The sequence below is a fragment of the Chrysochloris asiatica genome, unplaced genomic scaffold, assembly GCF_000296735.1.
Source record: "Chrysochloris asiatica unplaced genomic scaffold, ChrAsi1.0 scaffold00019, whole genome shotgun sequence".
NCBI lineage: Eukaryota > Metazoa > Chordata > Mammalia > Afrosoricida > Chrysochloridae > Chrysochloris > Chrysochloris asiatica.
In genome coordinates this window covers 8,733,603-8,749,767 of record NW_006408537.1, presented here as the reverse complement: position 1 = coordinate 8,749,767, position 16,165 = coordinate 8,733,603, and the positions used below count along the sequence as shown (strand labels likewise).

Here is a 16,165-nt window from a genome sequence, read left to right as displayed (position 1 = left end):
AACAACAACAACAATTTGTCAGCCGTTAAATATTCAGTTTCTTTTGGGTTTTACAACTTGTTTTAAAATACCTTTCTACCCAGGTATTTTAAAAAAGAAAGACTTGCCCATGTTTCCTTCTAATTGGTTTATTAAAAAAAATTTTAGTTACCTTTAGCATTATTATCTACCTTAATATGCTTTATGTGTGGTGTGAGGTACATGTTGAACTCCCCCTGTGCTGTGGTTAGCTTACTGTTACAGGACCATTTCTTTTTCTTTGTAAACATTTTATTGTGAATTGAATGAAGGTTTACAGAGAAGATCATTGCAACTACACTTATCCCGCTTCTTCCGTATGGTTCCTATTTCCATTCCAACCACCTTATCATTACTTCTCAGCATGTCTCTCTTGGTGAAGTGTCTGTTCATGTCCTCTGCCAATTTTAAAATTGTGTTGTTTGTCTTTCTTGTAGAAATACTGTAATTTTCTATACACTTTAGAGATTAGTCCGTTGTCTGATATGTCATTGCAAAACTACTTCACAGCCTTTGGGCTCTTATTTTACTTTTTTGGTGAAATCTTTTGATGCACATAGATGTTTAGTTTTTAGGAGGTCCGTATCATCTTTTTTATCATCTACTTTTTTGTCAACACCATTTCTTTAACCATCCATTCTTTTTCCTATGATTTTGAAATGTCCTGTTGATCATCATTTTTGTTCAGTTGATTCTCTAGTTTGATTATCAATCATTTCAAGTAATTATAGCTTTGTTTTTTACATTTCCAACATTTGTAAGCTTTACTTACTTTTGTGTCTTAAAGTATTGGCTATGGTCTCCCGGGAATCGGAATGATGACTGCAGGCATTCTTGTCTTATTTCTGACTTGTATTTATGACCGAAAATACTTCTAATGTTCAGTAGTAAATTATGTTTGTTGTAGAATTTTTTGTATTTCTGATTTCCTGTTTTAAAACAAATTTAATAAAAGGTTAGCTTTGAAGTTTGTTATGTGCTCTTTGAGCATCTGTTGAAATTATTTTATATTTCTTACTAAATCTGTGGACTGCTAACCACAAGGTTCTAGGAAATCCTATCCAGGTGTCGCTGTGAGTCAGAACTGATTTGATGGCACTTTAAGAACATGAGATCTGTTAAAATATTGAATTATATGTATGAATGAATTTCTAATGTTGAATCATGTTTGCATTTCTGGGATAACCCTGCTTGATGTCTTTGCTTTTGGACTCAACATTTTATGTAGGCTCTCAGCATTTGTTCTCGTAATCGAGATTAACCTATAGATGTTTGGTTTGTTTTAATGATCCATTCTGACATACATTGGGAAGCTTTTCTTATTTTTCTACGCTACAGAATTTTTTTTTTTTTTTTTACAACATGGGATTAAATGGTCCTTGAAGAATTTGCCTGTAAAACCACGATTTTGATGCATTTCAAACAGTTAATTCTTTGTGTAATTTTTGAGCTTATTTTGTGATTTTAGCATACGTGGTTTCCTTTTACCCCATAGTTAATTTTATTTTATTAGAAAGTAACCCATTTTACCTATACAATTATTGACAAAAAGTTGTAGCACAATATTTAAAATCCTTTATGTATCTCATTCTCATTTCTAATATTGTATAATGATCTCTGAATGTACTGCTAGATAATATGAATCTGAAGATTTTGTGATAGCTGTGTTACAGTGCCTTGTCAGTTCTTGAGATCTCTGCTTATCTTGAAATTTCTCTTTTTTAAGCTCTCTGGTTTCTTGGCATTAGGATCAAGGATTTTTTTTAAACGTGAAGAGCTTCTTTATGAAGACTATAATATATGCTGATAACTATCCCCTTATATGTAACCAGTACTTAATATTTAGCACAGAAGTGTGGATTGATTATGCCCAGGTCATCTAGGGATGGCTGCAGTAAACAGTTTCAATTTTATTTAGATTCAAATTCTGGCAAATGATGGTTATAGATCAACAAAGCTGACAAAATCTTAAATTTTGGGAATTTAAATTGATAAAGCCAGTGATAAGAAAGAGAGTTTAGAACTTTTTTGTGTTGTCATTTTTTATAGAAAAGGAACAAAATAGTTTAAGGCATAAAGAATTAAATCTCAAAATATGCACGAAGAAGGCGTCTCTCAGTTAAAGTCTTAAAATATTTCTCTGCAGCATGTAGTGGCATGTGAATCTACTGTTGCCAAAAGTAATTTCAGCTGAAAGGAAAAATACTGTGAGATCACTTATACATTTGGTGTACATGGGATTTTGCAGTCGTGAGTAAGCAAAGATTACTGAGAAATAATAGCACAGGTATTATTGTTGTGAGCATTTTAAAAAACGTTTCATTGTGAATTATGTTTACATGGGAGAACATTAATTTTACATTTATCCTATCGTATATCCTTTCATTGCTATGGTTACAATCCCCTCCATGCATCATCAACCAACCAAAGGGTATACACTACAAGCCTGCACCCTGGTCGTCAGCACACAGCTCCTCTCCCTCTCTGGATCTAAAATCCCCAGCTGCTCCATCTCTCCACATCATCATCTGTTCTGAGCATTTTTAATGATAAAAAGTTTAAGTTATAATAGTGTTAGAGATTTCCAAATTAGTACCTTCGGGTAATAAAAGAGGGAGGAGGTGAATAAGGCTCAGAGATTGTAAGTAGCTTCCTCTCTAAGTTTGTGTGGTCCCCTGGAGGTAGGTCACACTTACTCATTACCCCCTCAGACCAATGGAGGAAAGTTAACTTAAAATGAAGTGAACATCATTTGTAGCTCTATATTAATTCAAATAAACCAGAATAATGCTTCTCCAAGGTTGTAATAAGACTTTTTAATTACAGTGGGAGCAAGAGTTCTCTTCTGTTTACCTTTTTCATCTTCCTAGCAGCAACCATGTTGAGCCATGAGTGATGTTGGCTGTGACCTGGGAACTTGGAATGTCAGACAGGGAGGGACAGTGTTCCTGAGATGAGGGAGGGTAGGGAACTAGGTGATAATTGAGTGAGTTGGCTTATGGAGGGACTGAGCAGAGGGAAGGGCTGTAATAAATATCAGACCTTCTGCCGTCTCACCAGCTCCTTAGTTACCAACTGTGTTGTCCATCAGTTTCAAGAGCAAGTGTTTTTACTGATTCCCGGAAAGTTTTATAACTACTTGTATAATGCATAAATTCTTACAGCTTTTTCCTCACTGGTCTTGCCATATTGTGTTATATTGTAGACAGTGGTGGGAAAATGGACTAGATTCTCTTTTGCCTATTTTTTTCCCAAACAACTCTAACACTTAACTGTGTTTCTTTTTTATCTCCCTGAGAGAGAACCTTTAGCAATGTGTTACTCAATCTTTTAAAATTCATCCCTGGTAGAACAAAACTTAAATTCCTAAAAAAGGCCAGACTTACTATAACAACAAAGACTGGAGGAACCTGAGAGTGTCACCCTATGAACATGGATTTGAAGCTATTTCAGTAAGTCACCTTCCAGGCAAAGAAAACAAACAATATCACCCGAGAGTAACCTGGACTCTAACCACAACTAGATGAGACCAAATGGTCAACATTTACCCAGAAGTAAAGCTAAGACATCAAGGAGGGGAAGGAAAGCTAGATCAATGGAAACAGAACAAATAGAATGGAAATAATGAGAATGCTGACATAAAAATTGTAACCAATGGTGTGAAAAAACTTGTTAGTGGGAATTTAATTTTGTATAAAAACTTGTTAGTGGGAATTTAATTTTCTGTGTAAACTTTCACCTAAAACACAATAGAATTTTATTAAAAACCAGAAACATCATTTGTGATCCTTATTGATAAACACAAAAATCTCATCCTTCCCTAAATTCTGATGCAATCTGTTAGTAAAGCATCATGGTGCTTCTGCCTTCACTCTTTAGAATCACTGGTTTGCAGAAGGTAATTCCCATTATATCCACTACTGGAGATTTGGCTAAGCTTCTTCACTTTTTCCTTTTTGTTGTTTAACATTTTTTAAAAGTTAACATTTTGTTTTATAATTTAAAAAAATTATTAAGTATGCTTTTGCAAACTCCATTCCTTTACAACCACTTGCCCTTAATGGTGATGTGATCTTGAGTAATTTATTTAACCTGTAATTGCCTATTTTTTGTTCCATTTGTAAATGGGATAATCTCACAGAGTTGTTACGAGGATAATAGCATTTGTGTGTGTGTGTGTAACAGACAATACCTGGCAGATACTAAGTGCACTCTAAATATTTGATATTATTACCATCCTCTTTTCAGTGCATTAAATATCCCCCCCACCTCCCAGTGCAGGTAGGGGTTCGTGGAACAAATAAAGGCAATTGGAAAGAAAGTGAAAGGGGATGCTTAATAAGCAGATAACTTTAATCTTCTCCACATATTACTATATTAATTTACAGTATGTGGTGGCTGTGTGCTGTGGAGTTGGTTCTGACTCATAGCAACCCTGTACAGGGTCTCCGAGGCTGTAAATCTTTAAGGGAGCAGAACGCCTCATCTTTCTCCTGTGGAACAGCTGGTAGTTTTGAACTGCTGACCTTGCGGTTCACAGCCCGATTCATAACCACTACGCTACCAGAGCTCCTTAATGAGGGGACTGTAAGTAGTTTGTGGAAAATGCCATTATCTTTCCATTTTATTTTTCCATAGACTTTTTAAATACCCCTTGTATATTTAGAATGGCATTAGAATTCAAATTAGGAAGTTTCAAAGCATGTTGTTGTTGTTGGTTATATGCCATGGAGTCGCTTCTGACTCATAGTGACCCTGTACAGGGTTTTCCAAGGCTGTAAATCTTTATGGTAACGGAAGAAAGCCTCCTCTTTCTCCCGCAAAACAGCTGGTAGTTTTGAACTGCTGACCTTGCAGTTCGCAGCCTGATTGGTAACCATTATGCTACCAGAGCTCCATTGAAAACATGTTAGCAAGTATTAATATGAAAGAGTTGTATTTTTCCTTGGTATGACCGCCTTTGCTAGCTTGTTGCTGAAAATAAATATTGATTAATTTTTTTAAGCTACTGTTTGTACAGTTGCTATTCAGACAGGTCTATTTGCCTAATGTTTCAGACAAATGTAGGCTGAAGTTGCTTGGTTTGTTGCTTGTTCAGCACAAGAGTTCACATTTTTTTATTCATTCAATGTGTTATTCATTCAATTTATACTCTGGAGTGAAGTTCTCATAGATTGCGGTTTCCTTGTATTATTAGATTAAGAATGCTGTCATTTGAAAACACAGAAAATAAGTGTGTTTTTAAAATCAGATTTGGGCTTAAATTCTAGTTCAGTCACTTAGGCTGTGGAATCGTAGACTAGATTCTTAGTCTCTCTCCATACTTTGGTATTTTTGTCACCAGTCGACTCAATGAATTTTGAGAGTCAAGTGAAAATTCTCTGAAGTGCACAAAAGAATAGTTGGTAGTTGTATAACCTTGAAGGATATGTCTAATGTATGAGGTTGAGGTCCCCTAATGTTAGTTGCGAGTCTATCTGGGATGAGTTAAATTAGGCTGGTTGTTTTTTATTCTACAGGAATTCTGCCTGGGATATTAGAAAAGAGAGAATGTGTTTAACTAACTAGCTCAGCAGTGAAATCTAACACCTATGAGCTGGTCTCAGAAAAAAAAAAAAAAAGAGAGAGAAAGAATCAAAACTCTTTTAATGTACTTACATAAAGAAATTTAAGAGTAATGAGAGAAATAGACCTCTTAGTTTCTGTTTTGTGATAGTTATATATGTTGCCTGCAAAATAGTAGAGGAGGCTGGCTTTGCTAATGTTTGCTTAAAAGGGGGAGTTAACTACATTTCAGCTTGTAAGTAGGAGTGTCTAGTCAGTGTTTTCCTTTCTACATAAAGTTAACAGGACTCTGACACATTAGGTTGTACGGAAAGAGTTTAGAGGTCTATTGGACGGCTTTCCTGGAGAATGATGGGACAGCTAATGAAAAATGATCAAGATTGGAATGCAAAGTTGGTGGGACTGATGTGCTGTATGGGTTAGTAGTATGACCAGCAATATCACTTTAATATTTTCAGAATTGGGAAAGGAACATTGCACTATTGGCATTGGTTTGTACCATGGGAGATTAGCAGACTGTGGGGCACCTTTCAGAAATCTGGATTGATTCAAACTACAATTTCTGAGGCTACTTAGAGAAAACTTTTCTCTTGATTGTAGTGCATCAGCTGTGCATTTGTGTAATTTTGATATTTATTGTATGTAATACTAGGTGTGTGTTGCCGTGATTGTGTATTACTGAAAACAATTTATGTAGGTTGTAATCATTGGTGCTCTTTTTTTTTTTTTCCCTTCCAAAATTATTTTATTTTTTTCTTTGCATATTGTATCATTTAATGATTTGAGTCATGTTGTGTAAGGGAACATAATTGCATATTTTATTTAAAATTTACTCTATAAATGTGAAATAGCTTTAAAATAGAGGGATGTTATAAAGCTTCACTCAGAAAAATATCCAGGTGGTCTGTAACACCAATGGAATCGGTTAAAATCACAGGAATAAGATTATCCTTATTGTCATAGCAACATTGCCCAACTAAATATAAATTTCAGTGTTAGACATCCTTGACTGAAATGCTCTAAAGAACCATTATGAGACTGGTAATTGGAAAATTAGATGGTGTAATCTGGAATCCTCCGTTTTGAAATAGTGCACATGGAAAGTTGTTAATCACAAAGTCTCCCCACACTAAATTTACTTTCTGATTTTAAGTTTTCTTTAAAAAAGTTGGGGCCTTTAAAGTCCACATTACTCCTTAGCTTATTGTGGTAACCTTGTGGTGGAAACATTCTAATATTAAAGAACTTCTCTTGCTGCTTAATGAGACTCACCTAAGTTTGTCGTGGTTTAAAAGAAAGGATTTAGCTTTTTACCGTTAGAAAACAATATCAGAATTTATGAATTATGTGGGTGTTTTTGTACCTTACTCATATACTTTAATTGTAGATCATAATTTCTAATATTATTTCAGTATTACATGCCAAATACTTAGCACCTGTCTTAGATTTTCAGCAGTGCTTTTGTGTCTTTAGTAACCATAATAAAACCTCAGGAATAAAAATAATATTTTAATAGGTGTATTATTTAAGCGAGTCAATCCTCTATCCTGTTGTTGTTGTTGTTAGGTGCCATGCTATGCTGTGTATTTGGTTAAATCTACCTTCTTGATACATCATTTGGGTAAGAAATTAACCAGTTAGTGACTGGTCTTTGGTGCCTATGTTCTATTTCTTCTTATTCATTAAAATCATGGGCAAGTTTTATTAATTTAGAAAATAATAAAATAAATAAATCTTGTTAAAGTTTTATGTACCAGGAGAATAATAAGTTATTGGCCTTTAGAACCTATATTCTATTTAAAATGTATCCTACAAATGAAATAGTCTTCAAATAGAGAAATGCTGTAATTAAGGACCAGTTTTATTAACTTAGAAAATAATGTATAAATCGATTTCTTCAACTTTTATATACCAAGAGAAGAATTTATGTAATACATACAATATATTAAATTTAAGGAAATTTGTGACTTTATAAAAATGTATATTAATGTGATGATTACACAAATTAATGAAGTTGTAGAGGGTGGTTTCAGGAACATTGTAGTCTTATATTTTGAAACTTGGTATGTAAGCTGTTAGTTGTTGAACTATAAAATTCTAATACAACTTAAGTTTTTTTTTGAGGTTTAAACATCAGCATCCTAGGTTGTTAATTGGATGTAATAATCCAGTTATTTAGGAAGTAATCTTTGTTTTCTTCACTCTTGGTTTTTTTTTTGTTTTTGTTATTGTTTTTTTTTTTTGCTTAAGACTTATGGAACACTGCTAAAAATATGATATAGATGTTGCATTTTGGTGGAGAAGTTCCATTGTTTGCATCATCTTGTCCAAAGTTCACATTATAGAGCAAGGCCAGATTTCCTAGCAACCATGTCTGTACTTGGAATGTTTTTACTGCTTCCATTTGAAGGCCCATAGTCTCTTAGGGGGAGTCTGGTGTGTTGCTGCTGGATAATACATTGTACTGCAAGGTCAGTTTGAACCACAAGGTTGCCAGTTCAAGCCTACCAGCCACTCCTTGGCAACCCTATATAGGATCGCTGTGGGCCGTAACCAACTCAACAGTGCTTAACAGCAACAAGTCTCTTAGGAAAGTGGAAGCACCTCTGGAGGCATTCTTAGTGTTTGCATTCTCACCAAAACTCTTTCAATGTTAAATTATAAAATCAAGGTTTCTTTTAAATTTTCTATTGTGAATTGAGTGAAGATTTGCAGAGCAGATCATCAGTTTTATATTCAACAAATCATTCACTTTGTTTCATTTCAATTATTGCAATCCCTTCCATGTAACAGCCGTTACCCCGCATACTGCCTGTGATTCTTGTTTCTGTTGTACCCATCTTCCCAACCCTTTTGAACTTTGTCCTTAGGTAAATGATGCCTTTTTGATCTTTAATGGTGGGCCATCCCATGAGTATACCTTGCTAGTGTTGTTGCCCCCACTATATACCTGTCTACTGCTTGGCTGAAAATTGACCCACAAGGGTGAGTTCGTTTCTAGACTGACCAAAAGTCATAGTCTTTTTACTCCAGTCCCTCTCTGACTCGTAAGGCCAGTTTTTTGTTCTCTTTTAAAATAATTATCAAGGTTTCCTTTTGGCGAGGAAATCTGTTGTCTAGCTCTTTCTTGCTACTCTGTTTCTTTAGGACTAGATCATCTCTCCTCTGTGCCTACTTATAGAATGAGTGCCACAATTTCACTTAGTTGGAGCACCTAGCCTGCATGCCAGGTGGTCTCTGTAGATGATGAACTCCTGATGGCAAGAATCAGTGCTCTTTCTCTTTAGCCCAAGTCATGCTACAGAACAGGAATAGCTTTCCTAGCACCTTGTCTGTAATGTGCATCCTGTGATGAGCACACCCTGCCATGGTAGTGGACTCATCACAGGAATCAAATAGATGGTGGAGTGATTGTGTGAGTAAATGAGGGAATTATTAAATCTGCAGTTTATCAGTAAAGAAGACTAGTATTTTATTTATTTTTCTTTGTAGTTAGTAGTTTAGGTTCATTCTGAACTCTTTAGGAATACAAATTCTGAAGACATTTAGACAACATTGATGCTTTAAGAGCGCTAGTAATTTTCACTACTGTATACAAGTAGATATGTGTTAGTTTCCAGACTTGAGTCCTTTTTGACACATAATTCATCCACATCATGGGAATTTATTTATTGAGTCAATATAAGTATTGTACCATCTAATACGGGATAGACAAAGATGAGTGAGTGAGTGAGGTGCAGATGATGTCCCTTAGGGACCAACACATTAGTCTAAGAGGAATGAATATATTTTTTCATAATCCTACTTACTAACAATTACTCTGGTAGCATAGTGGTTACGAATCAGGCTGCGAACCACAAGGTCAGCAGTTCAAAACTACCAGCTGCTCCTTAGGAGAAAGATGAGGCTTTCTGCTCCTACAAAGATGTACAGCCTCGGAAACCCTGTTCAGGGTTGCTATGGGTCGGAACCAACTTGACAGCACTTAACAACAACAAGTTATAAGCAAATTACTTGGGGATTTTACATTTGGAATCAAACTGATTTTTGCTAAATTTAGCATAAATTATGAACATTTGTATCCAAGTCTATAAAGCCTCTACTTTCATCTCTTCCATTTGTTTGAATGTCTGATGTGAATTCAAAAGGGAGGTTATAAATTTGGGACACTGAGCAGTTATTGTTACTGACAGAACCAAATGATAGGTTGTGTTTTGGGTACCTGTTTCTTTCTATCTGATTGATAGTGATAGGAATTCATAAGGGTTGCAAGGAAGTAGTTGGTAAAAAAATATTGGGAAAATGCAAAGTAGATTATATGGTTATTCTCACCCCTCCATGTTGGCATTACTCTGTAGTAGAGTGGTTGGGTTGCTTTAAAATTTCTTCGCCCGTTTATTATTTAACATTTAGGCTTTTTGTTCACAATTTTTATTTTACTATTGTAAACATTCAGCTCTGTATCCTCAAAGATATATTTTGTGTAGAACCACAATTATAACTGTAGGATAGATTTTAGAAATAAAGTTGCTGGGAAAGGTGTATATACTTTTAAAAGACTTTAGATGATATTTAAAGGCATATTGTTCTAGAGCAGCACTGTTCAATACACCTTTATTCTAGAGCAGCACTGTCCGATAGAAATGTCTGTGGTGGTATGGTTGGTCTATGTCATTGCAGCCACTAAGCCACACGTGACTGTTGAGCACTTGAAATGTGACTAGAACAACCATGGAATTGAATTGTTAATTTTATGTAATATTCAATAATTTGGTTTAAATTTAAGTGGTTATATATGGAGTCGTGGTGTGGCACTGTGGGTTAATGCATCAGACTGCAAAACCATTTGAACTGCAAGATTGGCAGTTCAAGCTCACCAGCTGCTCTTTGGAAACCCTATATAGGGTCACTATGGGTTGAAATTGACTCAATGGCACTTTACAACAACAACAACAACAACATATGACTTGGAGTCCTGATGTGGTGCTGTAGAATAAGCACTGGACCACAAGGTCTGTGATTCAAACTCACCAGTTGATTCTCAGAAACCCTATGTAGGGTTGTTATGACTCTTAATAACAACAGTTTAACAACAATAACAACATAAGACTACTTGCTACTATATTGAACAACATAGTTCTAAGGATTTAAACCAAATTACATTTTCACTAACAATATGCAAGGGTGTCTATTTCTCTGTACCACTGTCAGTGCGTTTTTTTTTTCCCCCCCAGAAAATCTTGCCAATTTGCTAAATACATAAGGATTTGAAAGAGGTTATTTGTATATGAGTATTTAAGTTTGCTGCAAAGGAGCATTGCTGTTGCTAAGTGCCGTCAAGTTGGTTCCGACCCATAGCGACCCTGTATAGGGTTTCCGAGGAGCAGTTGATGAGCTTGAACTAAGCATACAGGGGGCAAAATGATGAAAACTTCTTAGATATTATCAAATATCCCAAGGCAATGAGTTGCTGGACCTGGGAGCTCAGGGCCATAGTCTTAGGAGACACCATGGTCAATTGTCCTAATACAGTGCACAAAGACAATGGTCTACATCTTACTTTGGTGAGTAGTGACTGGGATCTTAAAAACTCAGGAGTGGCCATCTAAGATGCAACTGTTATTCTCTCCATGTGTGGGAAGACAAAAAGAGTTAAGAGAATTGAAGATGCTTGGAATCAACTAATCTAGGTGGCTAGTGAAACTGTGAACATCAGTCACCATGACTAAGACCGAAAGAACTAGGTGATGCCTGACTGCCACTACCAGTTGCTTTGAAGGGCATAACATTAGAAAGATTAGAAGGTCTTAGATAGATAGCGAGAAAATGTGAGACAAAACTATTTTAAAAAAAACAACAACCCACCAGGCTTTTTGGCCAGAGAGAGACTGGAGGAACCTGAGACTATGGCCTATGACCACCCTACAGGTCTAGAATGGAATTCACCCTCATGACTCAATTATCAGCCAAGCAGATAGGTATATAGTGGGGACAACAATGCTAGGAAGATATGCTCACCATGGAAAGGTCACGCATTCAAGGTCAAAAGGGCAACATTTACCTAAGACAGAGTTGAGAAGGGATGGGATAGAAGGTGAAATGGAAATGAGAACCTCAGAGGAAGTGAGATAAGTGATGTTACATGGAAGTGACTCAGTCATTGAGATGAAGCAAGGTGTATGATCTGTTAAATGTAAAACTGATAATGTTCTCTGAAAACCTTCACTCAATTCACAATAAAAAGTTTTAGAAGATCAGCAATTTGATAGGTTAAAATGCTTTAATTTGTGTTATTTTGTTTATTATTTGTTAGTGAGAGTGAACACCTGGAGGCATTATTTATTTTTAATAAGGATTCCCTTAGACAAGCATTGTCAAAGAAACCTAGTTCCATTAGAATAATTGAGGAGGTCATAGGCGTGAAGAATGAGGAGGGAAAAGTTGAAGGAAAAAAGTGACATACGTTTACTCCAGTGGAAAGTTTTGGAGAAAATCTGGATTGTGGTGGGAGGGGGAAGAAGGGCCACTTGTTGTTGTTAAGTGCTGTTGAGTTGGTTCTAACCCATAGCGACCTTGTATAGGGTTTCTGAGGAACAGCTGGTAAGCTTGAACTGCCGACCTTGCAGTTCAGACAGCTTTGCAGTCTGGTGTGTTAACCCACAGCACCACACCTGGACTCTAGAAGGTCCACTAGGGAAAGGAAAACATGTATCCCTAGATGCAGAAAGGAGGGAGGAAGGTAACCAAGGAGGAAATTGCTGCCTAGAAGTGGGGAGGAAGAAGACATGGTTTTGAATTCTAGGTGCTGGAAGATTATGATTCTCCTTTGAAGTAGTATAAGCACTCCAGTGACTGTTTTATTCTTAAACCATGAGGAAGCTTTCCTCATGGTTTACCCTTCTCTGCATCATGACTACAGTTTTCAGGACAGTATTACTCTCTATAGAAGGAATCTAGTTAGGTTGTTTTTTAACAGCCATTTCAAAACAAAGAATGTAGGATGAAACAGCATGTTGCTTTGTTGTTAAATGCCATCGAGTCAGTTCCAACTCATAGTGACCCTGTATAGGGTTTTCAAGGAGCAGCTGGTAAGCTTGAACCACCGACCTTGTGGTTCAAATCAACCTTGCAGTCCAGTTCATTAAACCACAGCGCCAGAGAATCTAGGATGAGGCAACATGGTTAATGTTAAACCAGAGCTTGACTTCAAGCCAGAGACTTGACTTTAAGTCCTTCCTTTTATCAAATTAAGGAGTCTTGGTGTTATAATAGGTTATGCATTGGGCTGCTAGCCACAAAGTCAGCACTTCAAATCCACCAGCTGCTCCATGGGAGAGAGGGGAGGCTTTCTGCTCCCATAAAGATTTGTAGCCTCAGAAACCCTATACAGGGTCTCTATGAGTTGGAATCGATTTGATGACAGTGTTTTAATGCATCTGCAAACTATTTGCTGGGTAGTTGTGGACCAGTTTCCTCTCCTGTGAAATGGGAGTGACTACCTATAGTTGTGAATAGCACATGGTGTGGCGTGTGTTAAAGAGCTCTGGGTAGTACCAGTGCCAGGGCTTTCCTAAAGCTAGTAATACGGTTAGACTGGACATGTGTGTGGAGGTGTGGTGGATGTGGTGGGATGGTTATGTGACAGAATGGCTGAACTCATTTATTTAATGGAATAATGTTGACAAATAAAGCCAATCTGACAAACAGACTTTAATACTTTCTTAACAGATAACCTAAAGCTGCCAAAATTTAAGAATCGTATTTAGACATACTAACCAGTATCTTGTGTCCTGTAGACACTGTGGGCTAGGCATTGGGCTGCTAACTGAAAGGTATGGTTCAAAACTACCAACCACTTCACAGGCGAAAGATGAAGGTGTCTGTTCCCATAAACTTGTATAATCTCAGAAATCCTAAACAGAGTAGCTCTGAGTCAGAATTGACTAGGTGGCATTGAGTTTGATTTTTTTTTTAAGGTATCTATAAATACCTTATTTTTGCTCATTACATAGCTCTTAAGTCTCTTATTCTTAGGTTTTACTAACTATATTTTATATCTTTTCCTCCCTTTTTTGCTTCAGATGAACGGGACAAAGTTCAAAAGAAAACGTTTACAAAATGGATAAATCAGCATCTCATGAAGGTCAGTTTACATTTCTTTCACATCTTGGATTTTTTTTTTAAACATGTTTTATTGTGAATTATGTGATAATTTACATGGGAGAACATTAGCTTTACAATTATCCTATCGTATATAATTTCAATGCCATCGTTACAGTCCCCTCCATGCATCATCAACCAACCAAAGGGTATACCCTGCAAGCCTTCCCCCTGGTTGTCAGCACACAGTCGCTTTCCCTCTCTGGGTCTAAAGTCCCCAGCTGCTCCATCTCTCCATGTCATCCTCTCTGTCTCCATCTCTGACTTCACTGCTTCTCTGGGGAGGGTCCTGCATTCCTTTCTTCTCGCTTGATCATCCAGGGCCCTCCGCTCAAGGACTGCAAAGTCAACCTCTCGCCTTGATTTGCTACAAAATGTCTACCTTTACATTTCCAACGCTCACAGTCAGTCCTGATAGCAGTCATTCACTATTGTGCCACATGAGAGCCCTCCTGTCTCCTTTTATCAGCCCCACCCAGAGAGAGTGGATATTACTCCAGGGAGATTCTGCCTTCTACCCCACCCTCTGGATTTAGGCTCCCTCTTGAAATCTTGTAAGCCAGTCACTTCTTGCCTTTGTAGCTCCCCATTTTGGGTAGCCAATGTTCTTGGAATTCTTTTGCATGTTTAAATTTATTGTGCAGCAACTGATTGTATCGCTCTAAAGTAAGCTATTGGCGATCACTAGAAAGTTTAAATTCTAGAGCATTTCACTTGCATTTCAGGCATGTATAATTATTTGGTGGGTAATGATGGAGCTGGGGATATAGTACCCAGTGATTACAGTGTTTTCTGTGACATTAGTAAAACCTATCATTATTGGACTCTAAAAAGTCTCAGCAATTTAAAATATCTGTAAATATTTACATGATAGGACATGGCATAGTAACACTGCTCCGGTAGGATTCTTTTTCTTAAAATTAATACAAAATTCTACCATCAATTTTGTGTGGCTAGCAGAGGGTTAAATGAGAATAAAAATGGATTCTAGAGCCAGCTGTCTAGATTCATTTTACTGATTATATTCAGTATGATGCCGGATTGATTCTTATGTCCACATCTCCCTGTCTATGAAGCAATGAATAGTGATAGTTCTTATGCTAATATTCATTTATTTTCCATGGGTCTCTTTGAGAATATAATATAAATACTCCAGAAATGTGTGCAACATTTTTGTATTTCATGGAGTTATTAGACACCATATGCCTACCAAAAAGACCAGTTAACATGGCTGTTATTCAAATTTATGTGCCAACTGCTTTTGCCAAAGATGAAGCAATCGAAGATTTTTGCCAATTTTTGCACTCTGAAATGGATTAAACATGCACTCAAGATGCATTAATAATTACTGGTGATTGAAATATGAAAGTTAGAAACAAAGAAGAAAGGTCAGTGTTTGGAATATATGGCCTCGGTGACAGTAATAATGCTGCAAATCACATGATACAGTTTTTTAAGACCAGTAACCTGTTCATTAAAAATACATTTTTTTCCAAAAGCATAAACAGCAACTCTGTATCTGTACATCACTGGGTAGAATTTGCAAGAATCAGATCAACTGCACTGGAGGAAAGAGGTTATCGAGAAGCATAGTGTCATCAGTCAGAACAAAGACAGGCACCTATTGTGGAACAATCAATTGCTCATATGCAAGTTCAAGTTGTTCAAAATCCTACCTTGAGTATGTTGTTGTTAAGTGCCGTGGAGTCAGTCCGGACCCATAGCGACCCTGTATAGGGTTTCCAAGGAGCAGCTGGTAAGCTTGAACCATGAACCTTGCAGTTCAAATGGCTTTGCAGTCTGGTGCATTAATCCACAGCTCCACATATCCCACTTGAATTTAGAGGCCATCTCAAGAATATATATGATTCATTGCTCACTAATGACCTTAGACTAGTGGAGTAGTGGAATGATATCAAGGACAACATATATGAAGAAAACAAAAGGTCATTAAAAAGGAAAGAAAGAAAAGACAAAATGAATGTTAGGAGAGACTCTGAAACATGCTCTTTAATGTTGACTACTTAAAGCCAACGGAAGAAGTGATTCAGTAAAAGAGCTGAACAGATTTCAAGGGGACAGTTTGAGAAGACAATGCAAAAGTATTATAATAAAATGTGCAACAAACTGGTGTTTGAAAACCAAAAGGTTTTCTTTGCACATTTTGTTATCCTATTTGGCATTCTCAAGCTGAAAGAAAAAATCAAGACTCTATTTCAAAATTGAAGAGTTCTCTGGGTACAATATTGAAAGATGCAGATAGTACCAAAGGAAGATGGAATAAATACAGAGCCACTCGACCAAAAGGAGTTGGTTGACATTCAACCAATAAGAGATCTAAGCTGCACTGAAAAAAAAAAAAAAAAAAAGAGCTCCAGGAATTGACAGAACACCAGTTGAGATGTTTCAGCACATTGATGCA

The 16,165-nt window shown here is 36.6% G+C and overlaps 1 protein-coding gene across 3 annotated transcripts in view; it reads left to right on the top strand.

Moving 5' to 3' along the window:
• DST (dystonin) overlaps nt 1-16,165 on the top strand; it is a 626,281-nt gene that overhangs the window by 272,349 nt on the left and 337,767 nt on the right. For all 3 annotated transcript variants that reach the window (XM_006835734.1, XM_006835735.1, XM_006835736.1), the window contains one exon: nt 13,665-13,726. In XM_006835734.1, the coding sequence (XP_006835797.1) occupies nt 13,665-13,726 (62 nt within the window). The remainder of the gene's footprint in view (nt 1-13,664; nt 13,727-16,165) is intronic.